The sequence below is a fragment of the Sinocyclocheilus anshuiensis genome, unplaced genomic scaffold (genome assembly GCF_001515605.1).
Source record: "Sinocyclocheilus anshuiensis isolate Anshui unplaced genomic scaffold, SAMN03320099.WGS_v1.1 scaffold229, whole genome shotgun sequence".
In the NCBI taxonomy this organism is placed as follows: domain Eukaryota; kingdom Metazoa; phylum Chordata; class Actinopteri; order Cypriniformes; family Cyprinidae; genus Sinocyclocheilus; species Sinocyclocheilus anshuiensis.
Genome location: NW_015537957.1, coordinates 1,165,902 through 1,185,573, shown reverse-complemented (window position 1 = coordinate 1,185,573; position 19,672 = coordinate 1,165,902). Strand labels below are relative to the sequence as shown.

Below are 19,672 nucleotides of genomic sequence, written 5' to 3'. Positions count from 1 at the left end.
CCATGTGCCCTCCTTGCCCATATTTGGTTAGTTTCCTGTTCCTGTTCTGATTATGTTGATTTAATTCCAGGTGTTTCACGTTTATTTCCATTGATCCTAGGTGTGTCTCATCATCACCTCGTTTTGTCATGTGTTTAAATAGTGTTCCCTGTTTTTAGAGCCCGCCGGCCGCTGACTCAAGCCCGCCGGCCGCTACGAAGTCAAGCCCACCAGTTACCGCAACGACAAGCCCGCCAGCTGCCCAGTTCACCCGTAACCAAAGGAGGAGAACGAAGAGAAAAGGACTGTTCTCTGCCTTCATCCTAGACCCAGAGCTCGCTCCAGTGTCGGCTCCAGCCCCAGAGCTCCATGTGCTACGTGAGTTTTCCGTGTTTCCTTAATGTTATTAAACTTCTCTGGATTGATGTACTCCTCGCCTCCCTCCATTTCTTGCTCCGCACTCCACTCAGTAGTGCAACCGTGACACTAGTAGCTTTAAATGTAATATCAAATAACACACTTCAGATAAATTATAATCAAGTACTTCACATGTACTTTAGTATGTGAGTCAACACATCAAAATAAGTGTACTTCACAATAAAAGAGTATTAAAACAATGATTTAAAATGTACTTTAATGTACAGCTTTTTATTTGACATCATTACATATTGCACTTTTCTAAAGTGTACTTAAGTGTGTTAAGAAACAGTCATGAAAGTGTCTCTCTTTAGGTTCACTTAAGAAATCTTTTATTTCAGTAATATTACATTAGATATTTTTATTAATACCATATGTTTTTTTTAAATAAATTATTTTAAGATTTGAAGAACAGTACAAGTGCATTCCATACAGTTAAGTTCACTTCTTTTTCACAAGGGTAGTTACATATTTGCCCCATTAAAAGCTTCAGTATAGTACATTAGTATAGTAAATTACAGTTTATTTTTGTCAGTAGCATGAAATGTAGCCAACTAGTTTTTCAAAAGAGCTTGACTATAGTTGAACTACTTTTAAACGATGAGTAGTTTGTAGCTTGGCAAGCTACAGTTTCAAACCGCGATTTAGGTTTTGAAACAAGAGTCGTAACTCAACAATGCCTTGCGGGTTTGCACCCATAGATCTGCTCTTCTTCTCTTCTCCTCGATCCTTTGCCCTTCCCCCACTGCTACAGCATTTCCTCCAGCATTACGTAACTCAGTCTTTATTGATCTCCATAGCGATTGCGGGAGCAGTGCTTAATCTAATCAGGCAGCAGTGTGTTGGGTCTCAGAGGGGCTACAGCTTCAGGACGTGTGGGGAGGAGAGAGGAGGAGGACAGGGAGGCTGTAAATCCAGTGAGGCAGAAAAAGAGCTCATCATTACAGCAGAACGCCAGGCTCATAAAACACAATCACACTGAAGCGCATTGCCCTGCAGTGCACCAGATCTACTGAGAGCATGCATGCAGTGTGTTCATGAATGAGGCTGGGTCGAGGCTTTGACCCTTCTTGATAGATGTCTAAAATTAGTTACTGGGCTCAATAGAATTAACCGTTGCATGTCGTTTGTGGTGGGGTTATTTTTCCCTAATTGTCTGTTGATTCATTATATGCAGAGGTAATAAAGTATTTACATACTTAAAGGAAAAGTTCATTGAAAAGTGAACATTTGTTGAAAATGTACTTACCCTCCGGCCATTCATATAGTTGATGTTTCTTCGTGGGAACATATTTGGAGAAATTTAGCATTACATCACTTGTTCACCAGTGGATCATCTGCAGTGAATGGGTGCCGTCAGAATGAGTCCAAACAGTTGATAAAAACATCACAATAATCCACAAGTAATCCACACCACTCCAGTCCATCACTTAACATCTTGTGCAGCGAAAAGCTGCGTGTTTGTTTATAAGAAACAAATCCAACATTAAGACGTTTTTAACTTCAAACCTTTGCTTCTGGCCAAAAGTCCTCCCTCCATAATATTGCTTTCTTCAGTGAAAAAAGTAGTCTCCTCTGAATCAGGAGAGAAATATGCACAGATCAAACACCATTTATAAGCAAAAACAATTTTAAACAAATATGTTGGTGGATTTTGATGTGAGAGAACCACAGGGATGGACTTTATCACTGGATGAAGCATTATTATGGATTATGGGCTTATTATAAGCGACAATTTCAAGTTAAAAATGTCTTAATGGTGGATTTGTTTCTCACAAACACACAACTTTTCACTTCACAAGACATTAATTGATGGACTGGAGTGGTGTGGATTACTTGTGGATTGTGTTGCTTTTATCAGCTGTTTGGACTCTCATTCTGACGGCACCCATTCACTGCAGAGGATGCATTGGTGAGCAAATGATCACTAAATTTGACTAAATCACTAAAATGCTAAATTTCTCCAAATCTGTTCCCATGAATAAACACTCATCTCCATCTTGAACAGCCTAAGGGTAAGAACATTTTCCACACATTTTTTAGTTTGGGTGAACTATTCCTCTATTCCTACCTTTAAGGAGCACATCAATTTATGAATGACATTATGTTAAATAGCATGTCAAACCAACTGTCAAGTTTTATTAAAAAAAAAAAAATCGTTATGGTTCGAAATAAAACAATAGATGCACTCTTGAAAACGAAGACAAATATATTATGTGGTTGTCAAACAAATGTTAGTGCATTATGATGATTGTCATCAATGTGATTGTCTGTTTCCTCTGCTGTGTGAATTTGGAGAAATTAATATATCCACACACAAAAAACAAAACAAAGCAAAACACCAGCTGACTCAAATACATTGAGCAAAAATAATGAAGAAAAGTGAGGGGAAAAAGCTTGTTTTGTATTTTGTGTGCAGCTGACACTTGATTTGATATGTTTTTAAGTATCCAAATACTTTCTAGAGTGGCTGTTTGTGCCTAGTTTAACTCATTTTTGACACATTTAACATTTTTTTTTCTCTTCTTTAGTGCTCTTTTCTGCCAAAGTTCTCCATCCACGTTGAGACAAAGTATGAAGACAACAAAGGCATCAATGACAATGTATGTATATTGGATGCAGTGTAAATATGCATGATTTCATCTTTCCTGGTCTTTTCTCAAATGTCTTTCATCTAAATCTTTTCTGTAAAGTGAAATCTGTTGATCGTGTGGAACGAGAGAAATGATGATCAAAACTAACAACTAGAAAGCCTAGAAGAGTCTCGGAAACAATTTGTGGCATCACTAGATTGAATGTGCTTATAAAACTTTATAGAGTTGTGGGTCTTCCCCTGTTTATTTATTACTTTGATTAAATATTCATGCATTATTAAAGGAATAGTTCACACAGAAATGAAAAGTCGCTGAAATTTCACCCTCTGGCCATCCAAGAACCATGGGTTTGTTTCTTCATGGGAACAGATTGGAGAAATTGAGCATTGCATCACTTGCTCACCAATGGATCCTTTACAGTGAATGGGTGCCGGCAGAATGAGAGTCCAAACAGCTAATAAAAATATCACAATAATCCACACCACTCCAGTGGGTTAACCAATAATATGCACAGATCAAGCACCATTAACACGTGAAAAACAGTCCAGACCAGAACATTTCAAAACAAATGCGTTGCTGGATTTTGATGTGGGAGGACAACAGGAGATGGACTTGTTCACTGGAGGAAGCATTATTATGGTTTATGGACTTGTATTTTGGCCAGAAGTGACCATTTAAATTTTAACACCTCAATAATAGATTTGTATCTTAGAACATCTTCACAAGATGTTAATTCATAGACTGGATGCGTGTGGATAACTTGTGGATTATTGTGATGTATTTATCAGCTATTTGGACTCTCATTCTGAACGGCACCCATTCACTGCTGAGCATCCATTGGTGAGCAAGTGATGTAATGATACATTTCTTCAAATCTGATTCAAAGAAGAAACAAATTCATGGTCTGAGGGTAAGTTTTCAGCAAATTTTCATTTTTTGGTAAACTATTCTCCCAAAATATTTGTCATCAGCTGGATTTCAAGCTATAAAAAGTACATAGAATCAACAGTAAAGTAGTCCATAGGATGTCACTCACAAATATCATTCACACTTGTGCGTATTCATAAACATTTATGATGACGTTCTGATAAACATCTATTTCATGGAAGAAAGAACCTTTTGCAGGTTTTAAACTAAGTGAGGTTCAGTAAATGATGACAAAATTTCAGTATCTGCGGCTGAGCTATATCCCTATTATTTACTGGAATGTTTTCAGAGGTTTTGACTTCCTTAACACTATGTAAATCTAAGTGTAAGAAACCCACTAGCCAAAAACCGCTTGTGATTTCAGATGGGATTTGTCCTGGAGAGAGTTTCAGGGTGAGCTTGACTCTTTAATAATGCTGGCCTGCAGTCAGTCTGAAGAGCTTACATGTATCAGGATTGTTCCAGACGGCGGTTACGGTCTGTCTGAGCCTGTGCTGTCTGTGCTGTCCCGAGCTTCTGTTCGAGTCTCCGCACACATGCTCACTCGCTCAGAAAGAATTTCACTTTGTTTTATTCCTTTGCTCTTGGCATCAAGTAACACTTTTATCCAATGGATGCTCTGCAGTGAATGGGTGCCATCAGAATGAGAGTCCAAACAGCTGATAATAACATCACAATAATCCACAGGTAATCCACACCAGTCCAGTCTATCAGTAAACGTCCTGTGAAGCGAAAAAGCCGTTTGTTTATAAGAAACAAATCCAACATTAAGACGTTTTTAACTTCAAACCTTTGCTTCTGGCCAAAAGTCCTCCCTCCATAATATTGCTTTCTTCAGTGAAAAAAGTAGTCTCCTCTGAATCAGGAGAGAAATATGCACAGATCAAACACCATTTATAAGCAAAAACAATTTTAAACAAATATGTTGGTGGATTTTGATGTGAGAGAACCACAGGGATGGACTTTATCACTGGATGAAGCATTATTATGGATTATGGGCTTATTATAAGCGACAATTTCAAGTTAAAAATGTCTTAATGGTGGATTTGTTTCTCACAAACACACAACTTTTCACTTCACAAGACATTAATTGATGGACTGGAGTGGTGTGGATTACTTGTGGATTGTGTTGCTTTTATCAGCTGTTTGGACTCTCATTCTGACGGCACCCATTCACTGCAGAGGATGCATTGGTGAGCAAATGATCACTAAATTTGACTAAATCACTAAAATGCTAAATTTCTCCAAATCTGTTCCCATGAATAAACACTCATCTCCATCTTGAACAGCCTAAGGGTAAGAACATTTTCCACACATTTTTTAGTTTGGGTGAACTATTCCTCTATTCCTACCTTTAAGGAGCACATCAATTTATGAATGACATTATGTTAAATAGCATGTCAAACCAACTGTCAAGTTTTATTAAAAAAAAAAATAATCGTTATGGTTCGAAATAAAACAATAGATGCACTCTTGAAAACGAAGACAAATATATTATGTGGTTGTCAAACAAATGTTAGTGCATTATGATGATTGTCATCAATGTGATTGTCTGTTTCCTCTGCTGTGTGAATTTGGAGAAATTAATATATCCACACACAAAAAACAAAACAAAGCAAAACACCAGCTGACTCAAATACATTGAGCAAAAATAATGAAGAAAAGTGAGGGGAAAAAGCTTGTTTTGTATTTTGTGTGCAGCTGACACTTGATTTGATATGTTTTTAAGTATCCAAATACTTTCTAGAGTGGCTGTTTGTGCCTAGTTTAACTCATTTTTGACACATTTAACATTTTTTTTTCTCTTCTTTAGTGCTCTTTTCTGCCAAAGTTCTCCATCCACGTTGAGACAAAGTATGAAGACAACAAAGGCATCAATGACAATGTATGTATATTGGATGCAGTGTAAATATGCATGATTTCATCTTTCCTGGTCTTTTCTCAAATGTCTTTCATCTAAATCTTTTCTGTAAAGTGAAATCTGTTGATCGTGTGGAACGAGAGAAATGATGATCAAAACTAACAACTAGAAAGCCTAGAAGAGTCTCGGAAACAATTTGTGGCATCACTAGATTGAATGTGCTTATAAAACTTTATAGAGTTGTGGGTCTTCCCCTGTTTATTTATTACTTTGATTAAATATTCATGCATTATTAAAGGAATAGTTCACACAGAAATGAAAAGTCGCTGAAATTTCACCCTCTGGCCATCCAAGAACCATGGGTTTGTTTCTTCATGGGAACAGATTGGAGAAATTGAGCATTGCATCACTTGCTCACCAATGGATCCTTTACAGTGAATGGGTGCCGGCAGAATGAGAGTCCAAACAGCTAATAAAAATATCACAATAATCCACACCACTCCAGTGGGTTAACCAATAATATGCACAGATCAAGCACCATTAACACGTGAAAAACAGTCCAGACCAGAACATTTCAAAACAAATGCGTTGCTGGATTTTGATGTGGGAGGACAACAGGAGATGGACTTGTTCACTGGAGGAAGCATTATTATGGTTTATGGACTTGTATTTTGGCCAGAAGTGACCATTTAAATTTTAACACCTCAATAATAGATTTGTATCTTAGAACATCTTCACAAGATGTTAATTCATAGACTGGATGCGTGTGGATAACTTGTGGATTATTGTGATGTATTTATCAGCTATTTGGACTCTCATTCTGAACGGCACCCATTCACTGCTGAGCATCCATTGGTGAGCAAGTGATGTAATGATACATTTCTTCAAATCTGATTCAAAGAAGAAACAAATTCATGGTCTGAGGGTAAGTTTTCAGCAAATTTTCATTTTTTGGTAAACTATTCTCCCAAAATATTTGTCATCAGCTGGATTTCAAGCTATAAAAAGTACATAGAATCAACAGTAAAGTAGTCCATAGGATGTCACTCACAAATATCATTCACACTTGTGCGTATTCATAAACATTTATGATGACGTTCTGATAAACATCTATTTCATGGAAGAAAGAACCTTTTGCAGGTTTTAAACTAAGTGAGGTTCAGTAAATGATGACAAAATTTCAGTATCTGCGGCTGAGCTATATCCCTATTATTTACTGGAATGTTTTCAGAGGTTTTGACTTCCTTAACACTATGTAAATCTAAGTGTAAGAAACCCACTAGCCAAAAACCGCTTGTGATTTCAGATGGGATTTGTCCTGGAGAGAGTTTCAGGGTGAGCTTGACTCTTTAATAATGCTGGCCTGCAGTCAGTCTGAAGAGCTTACATGTATCAGGATTGTTCCAGACGGCGGTTACGGTCTGTCTGAGCCTGTGCTGTCTGTGCTGTCCCGAGCTTCTGTTCGAGTCTCCGCACACATGCTCACTCGCTCAGAAAGAATTTCACTTTGTTTTATTCCTTTGCTCTTGGCATCAAGTAACACTTTTATCCTCTGCCCCAAATGAGAGCATTTTAAAGATCACTCACTGCAGGCGGATAGTTCTTCCTCTTCTGTGATCAGTTTGAGGCGTGTGTGGGTTTGTTTGAAGATCTAAAATTTACAAATGATGTGCTTGAACTTACAATGATTAAATGTACTTCAGAGAGGGAGAGAAATCAGTTGTACAGTGTGAAGGGATGAAGTAGTGACAACCAATGTTGTATATAAAATTAACTTTATTAAAAAAAAAATAAAATGGAAACTGTAAGGTGTTCTGAGAAAATATCTTGGAATACAAGATGTTGCATTTTCAAACTATAATGACAAGAAAAATGATTGATAGCAGACAAAGTGATTGAATGAAATATGAATGTGCTTGTGGGCACTGTAAAGGAGAGGTGTAGGAGCCAGGTAGCATCTGTTGGGAGGTTGTGGGGTGCTGGTTGGTCCGCCTCAGGGCTATTTCTGCATCTGCAGGCGAGAAATAACAGAACGTTGCATTCTTTCACCTTCCGTGTTTCACAATCGGTTGAGATGCCAACACTTCTTTAGTAACGGCGGCTGATGATCAGAAAATAGCTTCCGGTTTTATCACCCATCTCATTCCATTGGCCATGTGCTGTTGATTTGCCCTGTCCATGGTGCTGAAATCAACCAGTGAGGGTCAGACCTATCACCCGCATATTAAACATTAATATGGCATCTTGTGAAAATATTCAAATGAGTTATTTTAAGCATCGTTACATTAAAATAAATAGCATAATTGTTCAATCCACATATTTTGACTTTTGCAGCAGTGATTTGCTATGCATATGCATGTATTTGATGCAACTATCCTGGCAAACTTGAGTCCAGTGATTAATTCTTTTTTTAAGAAGTGCATCATTCTACCAGCCTCAGACTCTGTAAACACCACTTTGTTTCCAGACCAACGGGTACCTGTGAATTTTGACTTGAGATTGGCGATTTCAGGCACTTTGATGTTAAGTTGGTCTTGTGTTTGGAACCATTGCCTCGCTGAAAATTGTATTTTATCCAGAGCATGTTTTTATCCGACTAAAGCAGGCTCTCCTGCTTCATTTCTTTGTATCTTGCACCATTAATCCTTGTGAGGAGAGGCAGCATGAGCTCTGGTGTTTTTGAGGTGTCAGCAGTGTTAGATTTGCTTTATATCACTTTGAATTTCAGCTGAAAGCCTTTTCGGTTTTATTTGACCACAAAATCACAGATGGATCACCATTATGCATTTTGACCTGCTCTAAACGTGCTTTCAAATGGTTCTTTTAAAGTAATGGCTTCTGTTGAGCCACCTGTGCTATTGATGCAGGTGGTTGGAGAGAGGGGGATGAAAAATAAGGGAGATTTGTGATATCAACCAAAAAAAGAACATTATTACATTTTGATGAGATTATAAAGACATTTGTATTTATTTGGATTAGTGTGCACCAATATATTTTGCGCACTATAAAACCAGAAACATGCATTAACAAAGTAAAGTGTTTTGGTTCATTCTTACTTTTAAGCTGCTGTAAGATATTTCTGCATCACTGGTGGAAAATGGAGCTGCAAACTGATCTTAGGCAGAGAATTCATAACAGAAGATTCATAACCTGAGCGCATTCCACTGCGCTGCTTTTCCATTGTTTTAGCATGCAGTAGAAGGAAGTTTTTGACCATTACGATCTCATATTTTGAAGCCTCTCGTGCATGACACAGCATTCAAAAAACAGCACTTGAGTTAAAAAATATATATTTAGAATTTAAAAATATGTATCAAGATCTAGGGATTTCCCATTCCAAAAAGTAAAACACAAAGCAGAAAATGCGTCCTTTTAAAATAAAAGCAATGAAAGGTACATTTAAAGTCTTGACATTTGGCAAACCCAAGCATGAAAACTCAATGAGGTCTATATTTCCCCCCTTTTTGTTGAAGAAAATGTAAGAGATATTTTGGATATATAAAGTTTTTATTTATTTGCTAACTACATTTTAGTCTTTTTTTTTTTCATCGACAATATTGCATATTGATATTGTATTGTCTTAGTCATGGCAAAATAGGTCATCAACTAATATTTTTAGTCCTAGTCTTTTGGAATGGGAGAAAATACAATGTCTCAAGACATTTCTTTTTAAAAGTTTAATTTATTTTAACCTGACTGTGTATTTGGACACTTACACACCTGCTGTATGTGCTTATTGAGCATTTATTTACAAAACCATGGGTATAAATAAGGAGTTTGTTCTTCGTTTGCTGCTTTAACAGATTCCACTTCTGTTTTGGAAAGACTTTCCACTGACTAAATGTTGGAAAATGGATGCACAGATTTGTTCCCATTCAGACATACGAGTGGCAGTGAAGTTAAGGCACTGACGTTTGATGATGGGGTCTTGCTGGCTGTTCCTATTGCAAGGTGTTTAGTGGGGTTCAGGTGTGAACTTTATGCAGGCCAGTCAAGTTCGTCCACACCAGACTCAGTAAATCATTCTTCATGGACCTTGCTTTTTTGCTTAATCAACCACGGTCACGCTGCAGGTACAAGGGGCAGCACTTTGCTGTCTTCAGCAGAGTGATATTTGAACCCACCTCCTCGCTTGTGTCTTGTCTTTTTGCACCTGTAGAACTCTGTCTGCATCTGTAAGAGCAGAACACACAAATCCTTGATCTGTATTCCGCCTCCTCATTGGCGTGAGAGGCTGTTTGTGATGTTTTCCCTACATTTGAGCCATGTTGGCTGCTTTGAAGTTTAAACGGCGCACTCCAGCATGCATTAGTCTGCGTTGCAGCAGGAGTCTTACTTTAATGTTGCTTATCAACACCATTGGGATTTAGAGTTGGTTCTTGTGTTTTGTTCTTCGGCTTTGATAAACAAGCTTGTCCACGTTCCGTGCTTTGACTCCGTGTTGATGCCACATCAGAAATTAAGGCTGATTTTATTTATTAGAGCCATCATTCAAGCCCTTTTCAAATTTCCCTTTCTGTCTTCCTCCCCATCTCTCTTGATAAGGTCCACCATACCTTATTTTATAAAATATCCAGCTACTCTGTCATGTCATCCCCTTTTATTCTTTATTTTACAGTTTCAACCCATTCCTTCCTTGCTCTCACAGCTAGTGCACTTTCCTCTTGTGTCTAGATTTTAAAATAAAGAGGTTTTATACATTTCTTTCCATGTCATCCCTGAAGCTTAACGTCAGTTGGATATGAAAAGAATTACAATGTAATTGGCAAACCCACACAGGTGGCAGACAACAGGAGAGCCGTTCTCTCACCTGAAAGCACCTGATCCTTTGAAGCGGAGCGCTCTCACCCATTAAAGTCTTTGTTAGGCTGCAAGCACTCGGATGAGTGGCAGCTTAGACCGAGAGCTCCTTCTTGTGGACAGCGTGGAGTCTGCGGCTGTAGAAGAGTTGGAGTCTGAGTCATATCCTGGTGACAAGTGAACAAGCTTGTGTTCATGCTGAGAGTGAATTGCTGCAATGAGTAACCGGAAGTCACTGTCAGTGAGAGTTGATGATTTGTGATGGTGACAAAGTTCAGCAGCTACTGTGGTTCAACATCCGCCCATTCAGATAAAAAGAGATCATATGATTGATGTAAAATGACCAACGACAGTTTACTTGATTCAATGTGAAGTTGAACCTCACAAACTTTGAAAAATCCCACTCAGTGTATCAGTCTTGACTTACTTTCTTGGCGGATTGTTTAAAAACCTGTTGTTCAGTTTTGTGTGCAGTATATATCAAACTCTTGGACTGTGGGTGTGAGACTAACTAGTAACCAACAATACAGCAACTTGGCAACCAGGGGTAACTTGGTTAATCTAGGGTTGTCCAGTCCTGCTACTGGAGGGTTACTGTCCTGCAGAGTTTAGCTCCAATCCTAATTAAACACACCTGAACCAGCTAATCAAACTCTTCCAGCCAATGTATTGGGGCAGACTGGTGATAAACTCTGCAGGATATTAGCCCTTCAGGAGCAAATTGGACACCACTAATTTAAAGGGATAGGTTACCCAAAAAAGGAAATTCTGTCATTAATTACTCACCCTCATGTTTTAAGCTGAAACCCATAAGTCTTCGTTCATCTTCGGAACACAAATTAAGATATTTTTGATGAAATCCGAGAGCTTTCTGACCCTGCATAGACAGCAATGCAACTGACACGATCAAGGCCAAGAAAGGTTGTAAGGACATTGTTAAAATAGTCCATGTGGCATCAATAGTTCAACCTGTCGTGGTATTCTCGTGATCGTGCGTCAAAGACTGACACGGAAGAGAAGAAATTGTTGAATAAAGTCGTTATTTTTGTTTTCTTTGAGCACAAAAAGTATTCTTAAGCTTCATAACATTACAGTTGAACCATTGATGTCACATGGACTATTTTAACAATGTCCTTATTACTTTTCTGGGCCTTGAACGTGGTAGTTGCATTGCTGTCTATGCAGGGTCAGAAAGCTCTCGGATTTCATCAAAAATATTTGTGTTCTGAAGATGAACAAAGGTCTTACGGGTTTGGAATGATATGAGGGTGAGTAATTAATGACAGAATTTTCATTTTTGGGTGAATGATCCCTTTATTCAGTTAATCTACTACTGCAAAGAGCCACAAGCGACAAGGTTTTCTGTTAGTTGCTTGATTTCCACTCACTGTAATATATCATCCCCTCCCCATATCTGTATTTTACAGATCAAATATGTTCTGATTGTGTTGCATCTCTCATCATTATTGTTCAGCGTGAACAAAGGAAACTTGTTACATCACATCTGGTTAAAACTAATTTGGAGTTTAAGTGCATCCTGACATTTTTTTAGTAGCAATGGTAGCTGGTAGATTGTTTCTTCACTAATTTTCTTTCTAAAATCCTCTCATCGTGCTCTAGATCTTTGATACAGAGCTCCGAGATGAAGAAACGGAGGTGTGCTTTATTGACATCGCCTACGACGAGATCCCAGAGCGCTACTACAAGGAGTCCGAGGTAAGATAATTCTTCAATAAAACATAAATATATAATCCATTAAAGAGATGATAAATAATTTATAAGCAATACAAATGTACAAATTTCCCTCTAAGGTACGGGATGTGCTAATAAACACTTCCAATATTTTCCACACTGACCTCTATGATTTATTCATTTGAGCTCTGTTGATATGGTATTTAGTGCTGATGGGATTTTGTTTTGAAGAGACGGGAGTGTTTCTCCCACATAGAAGAAAACAAAGGAGTATGAGTTATTTTTAAGCCAGTTCTGAATTATTAAAAAGGCCCTGTTGAGATCTCGACTGGATACACACAAGACTCAGAATCACCTCTCCACTGTACCGCTGCAGTAATTCATTTCCACACACTGTCTCTCTCCTCCTGCAGAGGTAAGCATAGACAGATGAGAGGAGTGCAGTGTTATCTTTCTCTGGCAGGAGCTTGCTGCTATCTAAGGATCCAGGCCAGCAGTGGTTCTGTTTGAGGAATAAAAAAGCAGAGGTGGGATTAGATGTGGAAGGGAAAAGAACAGCTGCAGTGCTGGGAATGATAAGTGATCACTCTAGTCCTCATTTAGACAAATAAAATCACTTTATGTCACAGAAAACAACCTTAGCACTATGTCCAAATGGGGCACAATGCAAATAAAGCAAGTAATGTCAATCTCGTCAGTGTTTGTTCAAAAACATTTGTTGGCCAAAGGTTTATTTTATCAACAATAAAAAGGCATGGCTTTAAGTAAATGGTTTTAATGAAAACGTACTGAAAATATGAAGAGAAAACCAAGAGTGCACTAACAATGGTTTTAAAAGAAGAAATATGTAGAAAGTAGTGATTCAAATAATCCATTCATAGTACGTTGAGGTAATGACCGCTTATTAAACATCAATAAACTGAATTTCATCTAGGACATGCTGTTAAATTGACACAGTGTGTGTGTAATGTACCCCCAATGCATTGCAAAGTTTAATTATTCATTTTTAAACCGAATATGACTAAAGGTGTATTTCAAGGTAATAAAAATGTATACTTTATTTAGTCCTGTGTGTTGCTAAACAGCCTGTGAATCTCAGTCATTAACAGTCAACATCTTGCTCTGGGGAAGTTCCAAGTAGCATTTTTGTGCCCCTCAAGGGCATTGTGGGAAGGGGACACTATTTGTATGGTCGTTACAAGCAAAAGTGAACAAATCTGTTCACAAACGTTCTTTTCCTGATGCTGTTAGCCCAAAGTATTCTTTGTTTTTTACATGTACACTACTGCAGTGCCCCATTCAACGCCCCGCGCTAGTATATGCGTGCAGCACATGGCGTAAATTTCATCAGAAGCACAGCACTAACTATGAGTAGTGTGTACTATAGGTCTTCAACCCTGCTCCTAGGGACCCACTGTCCTACAAAGTTTATTTCCAACCTGCTTCAGCACACCTGGCCTGTGACTTTTCAAGTGATCCTGAAGACCTTGAGTAGCTGGTTCCGGTGTGTTTGATTAGGGTTGGAGCTGAACTCTGCAGGAAAGTGGGTCCCCAGGAGCAGGGTTGAAGACCTATGCTCAGGTTGTGCCTTGACTTTTTTGTACAAATTTGTTTGTCCACAATGTCAACAGTACATTGTTTCACAGTCAAAAAAGAATAAAAACATTTTTATCAATCAGCACTGGCACTAGTGCGCATGTGTCAAGCACCTGTGTTATTGCGCACTCTTATCAAATGGAGTATACTTTGAAAGCTTACACATAAGGCTGTATGCATACACAAGTATTCACATCAAAACTGAAGTATACTTTGGGCTTAAGTGTATCAGTGATGGTCAATTCAAGGACAGTTTGAACTGTTTTAAAATGTTTTTTTTGTTGTTGTTTTTTTCACATTTGTAATGTAGCATTTACAGATTAGGTCACTGGATCAAAAACAATGAGCTTCCAGGCAGCTACCATTGATATGAATGGGTAGCTTTCTCCAGGTATAATAGACCTTGTTGATTATGATGCCACGATTCTTACCATTCTTGTGTGGGTGAGATGATTTTGTTGTCTATTGAAATAACAAGGTCTTGGCAGGGTTGGTTCTTTGGCCAGGATTATCAACAGCTCGGTATTCAATAAATTCAGATATGCAGGCAGAAAAATGTTAATACCAGATGATATTTGGTTGTCAGAGGGTGAAAAGAGAATTGAGTATCATCTGCATAGGTATAATGGGAAAAAGCTCAGAGAGGTGATAATTTTGCAAAGTGATTTTGTGAAAAGAGAGAGTAAAAATTGTCCAGGTACTGAACCCTGTGGAACACCGTCGGGTAGTTCACTCACTTCAAGTGCTCTGCTCTCCAGAGTGAGTAGAGCAAAGTGATGCTAACTTTTAAATGGAATTCACTCTCTAATTTTGTGCATAAGTACAAAGATACAATATACTTTTGGGTGTTCCATCAGCTAGAACAGGAGGGCAGGTACAGGCATTAAACGCAATAACACTGGGTAGGAAAAAATGAAATAAATACAGTATGTACAAATACAGGAAAAAAATCTAAAATGAAACTATAATCATATAATTAACAATAATATAATTAACATCTGTAATTTAAATGTAAAATCATAGATATGTTTGGTTTGTGTACAGAAATTTGCCACCAACCAGAACGCAACCAGTACAAGGACAAGTTTACAGTGAGAATAGCTAAAAACTTACTTTTACATCAAAGTTGGACTGGAGAGTAATTGACCATTTATTATTAACTGTATAATAAGATATCCAATTGTCAGAGCCATTGCTTAGTGTTTGCATTTGTCATTTTTTTATCCGAGTTTCACCTTTTCTTCCCGTCATCTCCTGTCTTCTTTCTATTCTGCTATGAATAAGTTTTAAAAAGGTTGAAATGAGACTTTCTCATGTATTGTATATATAATAAACTCTGTGGGCCATTTTATTTGCATTCCAGGACTTTTTATTTTACTTCCATTTTGTATTTCCACTCTAGGACCCACGATACTTTAAATCTGAGAAGACAGCCCGGGGTTTGCTGCAGGAGGGCTGGAGGGACACACAGGATCCCATCATGTGCTCCTATAAGCTAGTAACGGTGAAGTTCGAGGTGTGGGGACTTCAGACACGCGTGGAGCAGTTTGTGCACAAGGTCACTTCCACCACTCCACATGCATATCCCAGACGAGCCCCCTAAAACCCTAACCTTGTAGTTACTCTCACTGCAGATCACTCAGATCTATAGATAGATCTGTCTATCCAGCTGTGCTTACCATGATATCATGTAGCAGCACAAGTCCCTGGATCATCTTTATTGGTTCTGAAACAATATTCCTGCCAACCAATCAGATTTAAGGGTTAGGATTAACCAGCTTTGTGCTGGAGCTGGAGCTTCAACAACATTTCTTTTAACTTTTCATTTTCTTCTGATGTTAGGGTTATTGATAGCATTGGGGTTAGGGAAGATTAGGGATATGTTCGTTTCACAGAAGTAATTCTCCAGCACTAAAAAAGATCCAGGAACACATCCACTACACATGTATACTTGGCAACATCACAATCACCATATATTTTACCTGTCTTTCTTTCTGTAGGTGGTAAGAGATGTGCTGTTGCTGGGTCATAGACAGGCTTTCGCTTGGGTTGATGAGTGGATTGGTAAGTTTGGCATTGACTAGCCAGTCATGCACACATCCTTCCCTTCAGATTGTTGTTTATTCATCTCTTTACCTTTACTTGCGGTATCTTTTGTGTTGACTCTGTCCCAGAGTCGTGACTAACAAACCTCATGGATGCTGAAGGATGTCGTGATCCATAGCTCACAACCGTGTTTAGTTTTGCATGAGTCACTGCAAGAACAAACAGACAGAAAATATGTTTCAGCTGAGAAATTCAGCTCTTTAAAATTGTTCTTCATGTTCTCATCAAGGACCTTGACCATACTGATTAGATTAGATGGCTTGAACACATTTTTCAGTCATAAACACTTAAAGTGTTCAGATTACCAAACATAGAAAGCAGAGCTGTTTTCTCCTCAAAAAAAGGAAAAAACAGCATCTCTTTTACCTCTGTTGGAGATTAGAGCAGGGGTCTCCAATCCTGCTCCTGGAGGGCCACGTTTCAGCAGTTTAGCTCTTGCCCCCAATTAAACACAGCTAATCAAGGTCTTCAGGATCATTAGAAACTTCAAGTGAGGTGTGTTGGAGCTAAACTCTACAGGAAGGTGGTCCTCCAGGAGTAAAGTCCATTGCACACCGAGTCTGAAATTTTCGGATGTTAAAAAATAAATACGACCTCACGTTGTCAATCACGTATACACACTGCCTCCGAAACTTTCGTCCGTCATAAAAAAATTCGGATCGGGTTCAATTTTCTGCATTTGTCGCATCCGTAGCAAGCATTTTGAGAGGTGTTTTGACAATTCAGAGCCACCGTACAAGCGAATGCAAAAAAATCCAGAATGGCGATTGTCAAGTTCATCCACTTCGTCTCGCAGAACAAAGCACTGTAAAGATCCTTGCACACTGAGTTCACAGAAATTGATGGTCTTCTTTTTAATATGTGGCTCTAGTATCGCTAGCAAAGCATCAAACTTGAGCCACTGACATCCTGAAGTAAGCTTTGAATTGCCTGTGAAAATCCCGTCGCTCTTTAATAAGGAGGGGGAACTCTCCTTCTTCTATATCTCAGGATTGGATGGACCCAATATTTCCTTTCTTTTTCTCTTTTTAAGAAGCGAGAGGAAAACAAAACCATTCTCACTGCTTGAAGACTCCATTTAGTACTGTTTTGCGAATTATGGATTAATACGCATCGGACTCAGTGTGCAAGGTTTCTGTGCGTGACGAATTTTTAGGATGACGAATATGAAAAAATGCATATGAAAATTTCGGACTCCGTGTGCAAGGACACCCCTGAATTTTCCATACCCCTCACTACCATCATGGCATTATTAACCAAGATTCGATGACTAATGGTATGAAAGGAAGACAGCTATAAATAATAGACACACAAAAGCTTGTCGAAAACAAATAAAAGTGACATTAAATATTTTACTGCAGTTTGTTAATGGAAGCCTCGTGAACATCAGATTGAATATGATTTCATATTGGATGTGTTTAATCCAGGGGTCAAACTCAACTACTGTGTGGCCATAGTTCTGCAGAGTTTAGCTTCAACTCTAATTAAACACAACTGATCCAGCTAATTAAGTCCTTCAGGTTTATTAGAAAGTGCAGGTAGATGGGTTGAAGCAATGTTGGAACTATGTTGGAACAGGACTGTTGCCCTTCAACATCTGAGTTTAACAACGCTGGTTTAGACCAGTATAAATTACATTAGGGAGGAGACTTCATCTTCATGTTTCAGATGTCCACTATACCCCACTAATTTAAATGTCATTGCTTTGGATGTTTAAAGACATGACAATGGAGGAAGTGAGAGAATATGAACGAGCCACTCAGGAAGCCACCAATAAGAAGCTGGGAACCTTTCCGCCTGCTATTTCCATCAGAGAGACGCCCCTGCCAGCCTGTGCTCGTAGCGGCCCATCCAGTGCTCCCTCTACACCCCTTTCCACTGAAGCTCCAGACTTCCTTTCTGTGCCCAAGGACAGACCACGGAAGAAGTCAGCTCCAGAGACCCTGACTCTTCCCGACCCAGCACGGAGAGACTCTGTCTTCCGCCTTCCCAGTCTCTTTTCCTGGGGTCCCAGCACCCAGCAACCTGAGTAAACCACAGTTCTGGCCTTAGTTTATGAAAACATACCCCAGTAAAGTGTCTGTTTGACACAATCAATCAGTCTCTCTTTAAGTACTGAGAGATACTTACAGTTTCCCAAACCCACACACACAGAGTGGCTTTTCAACCTGTCCAACCTCATGTTTTACACTGGGAGTTAATTTACAGTAGGCCAAAAAGTGCATTCGGACTTACAAAAGCATTACAGATCACTGTTAAAAATATCTCAGGAGTTGTCCCATTGATAGACAGAGCTGAATCTTTTTTTTTTTTCTTCTTCTTGCTGAGCCATTTTTCCTACACATGTTGAATATGGATAGGATTTGTAGCCACTGTTGTTTTGCTGTGGTGGTGTATTTAATAGTATATTCTGCTCAGTTAATATTTCAGTTGTGATATTATGTTAAGTGACTTTATCCTCAGGCTTCTGAATTTCTCACTCCAATTAATCAGTGTTTGACATGTACTGTAAATATCTCATTTATAAGAATGTAGGGTTCAATTTTGATAGTGGTTTCACTATGCTCTTGTCTTTAACTTTGATCAGTTCCATTCCCACGGACTCAGAAAACCGAGTGATACCAATTTTACTGGCCTAGCACTTTTGCGTGATCTGTTGTTAGACAAAACGAACTGGAACTTGTCTGTACATACATACTGTAGTTTATCTTCATAAATATATTTGTTAGGTTGAGGAGCATCTGCCATGTAACTGAGTATGCTTTTCTACATTATACGTTCTTGGTTAGGATTAATGTGATGCATTATTATCCATGAATATGAATTAAGTCCTCAAAGAATGCTTGATTATTAGATTGTTGTGTAATCTCTGAGCTCTAAGGAATGTTTGCTGCTGCTGGCCAATGTATACTTTGTAAATTGAAAAGCTCTTGTACTCTTGCTGGTTCCCGCATATCTGTTCTTTTAAACTTAAACACTCTTTTCTAAAGGATTCAGAAATGCACATGCCAAATCTTGGGAAATCATGCTTTTGATGTCAACTGCCATTGTGAAATTAAAGCATTTGCTATCTATTGGGATTTCTACGTCATTCCAGTTTCACCATACCTGTCATATGTCTTTGCTATTTATGTTGAAAAATATGCTATGCGTGGTAAGTCTGTGTTTACCAGAAATGTAAAGTGTTATACATTGAAGAGATGGATTATAGCAGCTTTCATATCTTCAGTAGTTGAGATGCAATGGCTTTTACTCTCATTCTAAAGGTTTTTTCTTTGAATGGAAATTGCCAATGGGAACTGAAACTCTTTGGTTACCAACATTCTTCAAAATATATTTTTCTGTGTTCCACAGAACAAAGACATGCATACAGGTTTGGGACGACATGAGGGTGAGTAAATGATGATAGAATTTTCATTTTGGTTGTGAACTATCCACCTTTTTCTTCACGTAAAAATGGGTGCGGACATTTGTAAATTTTATGGGTTTAGCTTCCTGTATCCTCCGGGTCCAGCTATTTTTAGCTGTACAAAACAGTTTGTTTTGCTGCTTGATATTGCAAATTGGTGTGTCTTACTATATTATTTGAATGTATTATATTAATTATGAACTCTCTGGTTTGTAGTGCAAACAGTTTTAACGTTTACTGCACGTTGTTATTCTTCTCGTTATAGCGGTTAATGGTCTCGCCCATAGGCTT

General features: G+C 38.4%; 1 protein-coding gene across 1 annotated transcript in view; it reads left to right on the top strand.

Annotated features, from left to right (window-relative positions):
- The window catches only part of pitpnc1a (phosphatidylinositol transfer protein cytoplasmic 1a), a 107,427-nt gene extending 88,397 nt beyond the window's left edge, over nucleotides 1-19,030 (top strand). The window contains exons 5-9 of the mRNA XM_016456848.1: nucleotides 2,928-2,999; nucleotides 12,199-12,294; nucleotides 15,269-15,424; nucleotides 15,867-15,930; nucleotides 17,692-19,030. Of these exons, the coding sequence (XP_016312334.1) occupies nucleotides 2,928-2,999; nucleotides 12,199-12,294; nucleotides 15,269-15,424; nucleotides 15,867-15,930; nucleotides 17,692-18,005 (702 nt within the window). The 3' untranslated portion in view covers nucleotides 18,006-19,030. The remainder of the gene's footprint in view (nucleotides 1-2,927; nucleotides 3,000-12,198; nucleotides 12,295-15,268; nucleotides 15,425-15,866; nucleotides 15,931-17,691) is intronic.
- The last annotated feature ends 642 nt before the right edge of the window (nucleotides 19,031-19,672 follow it).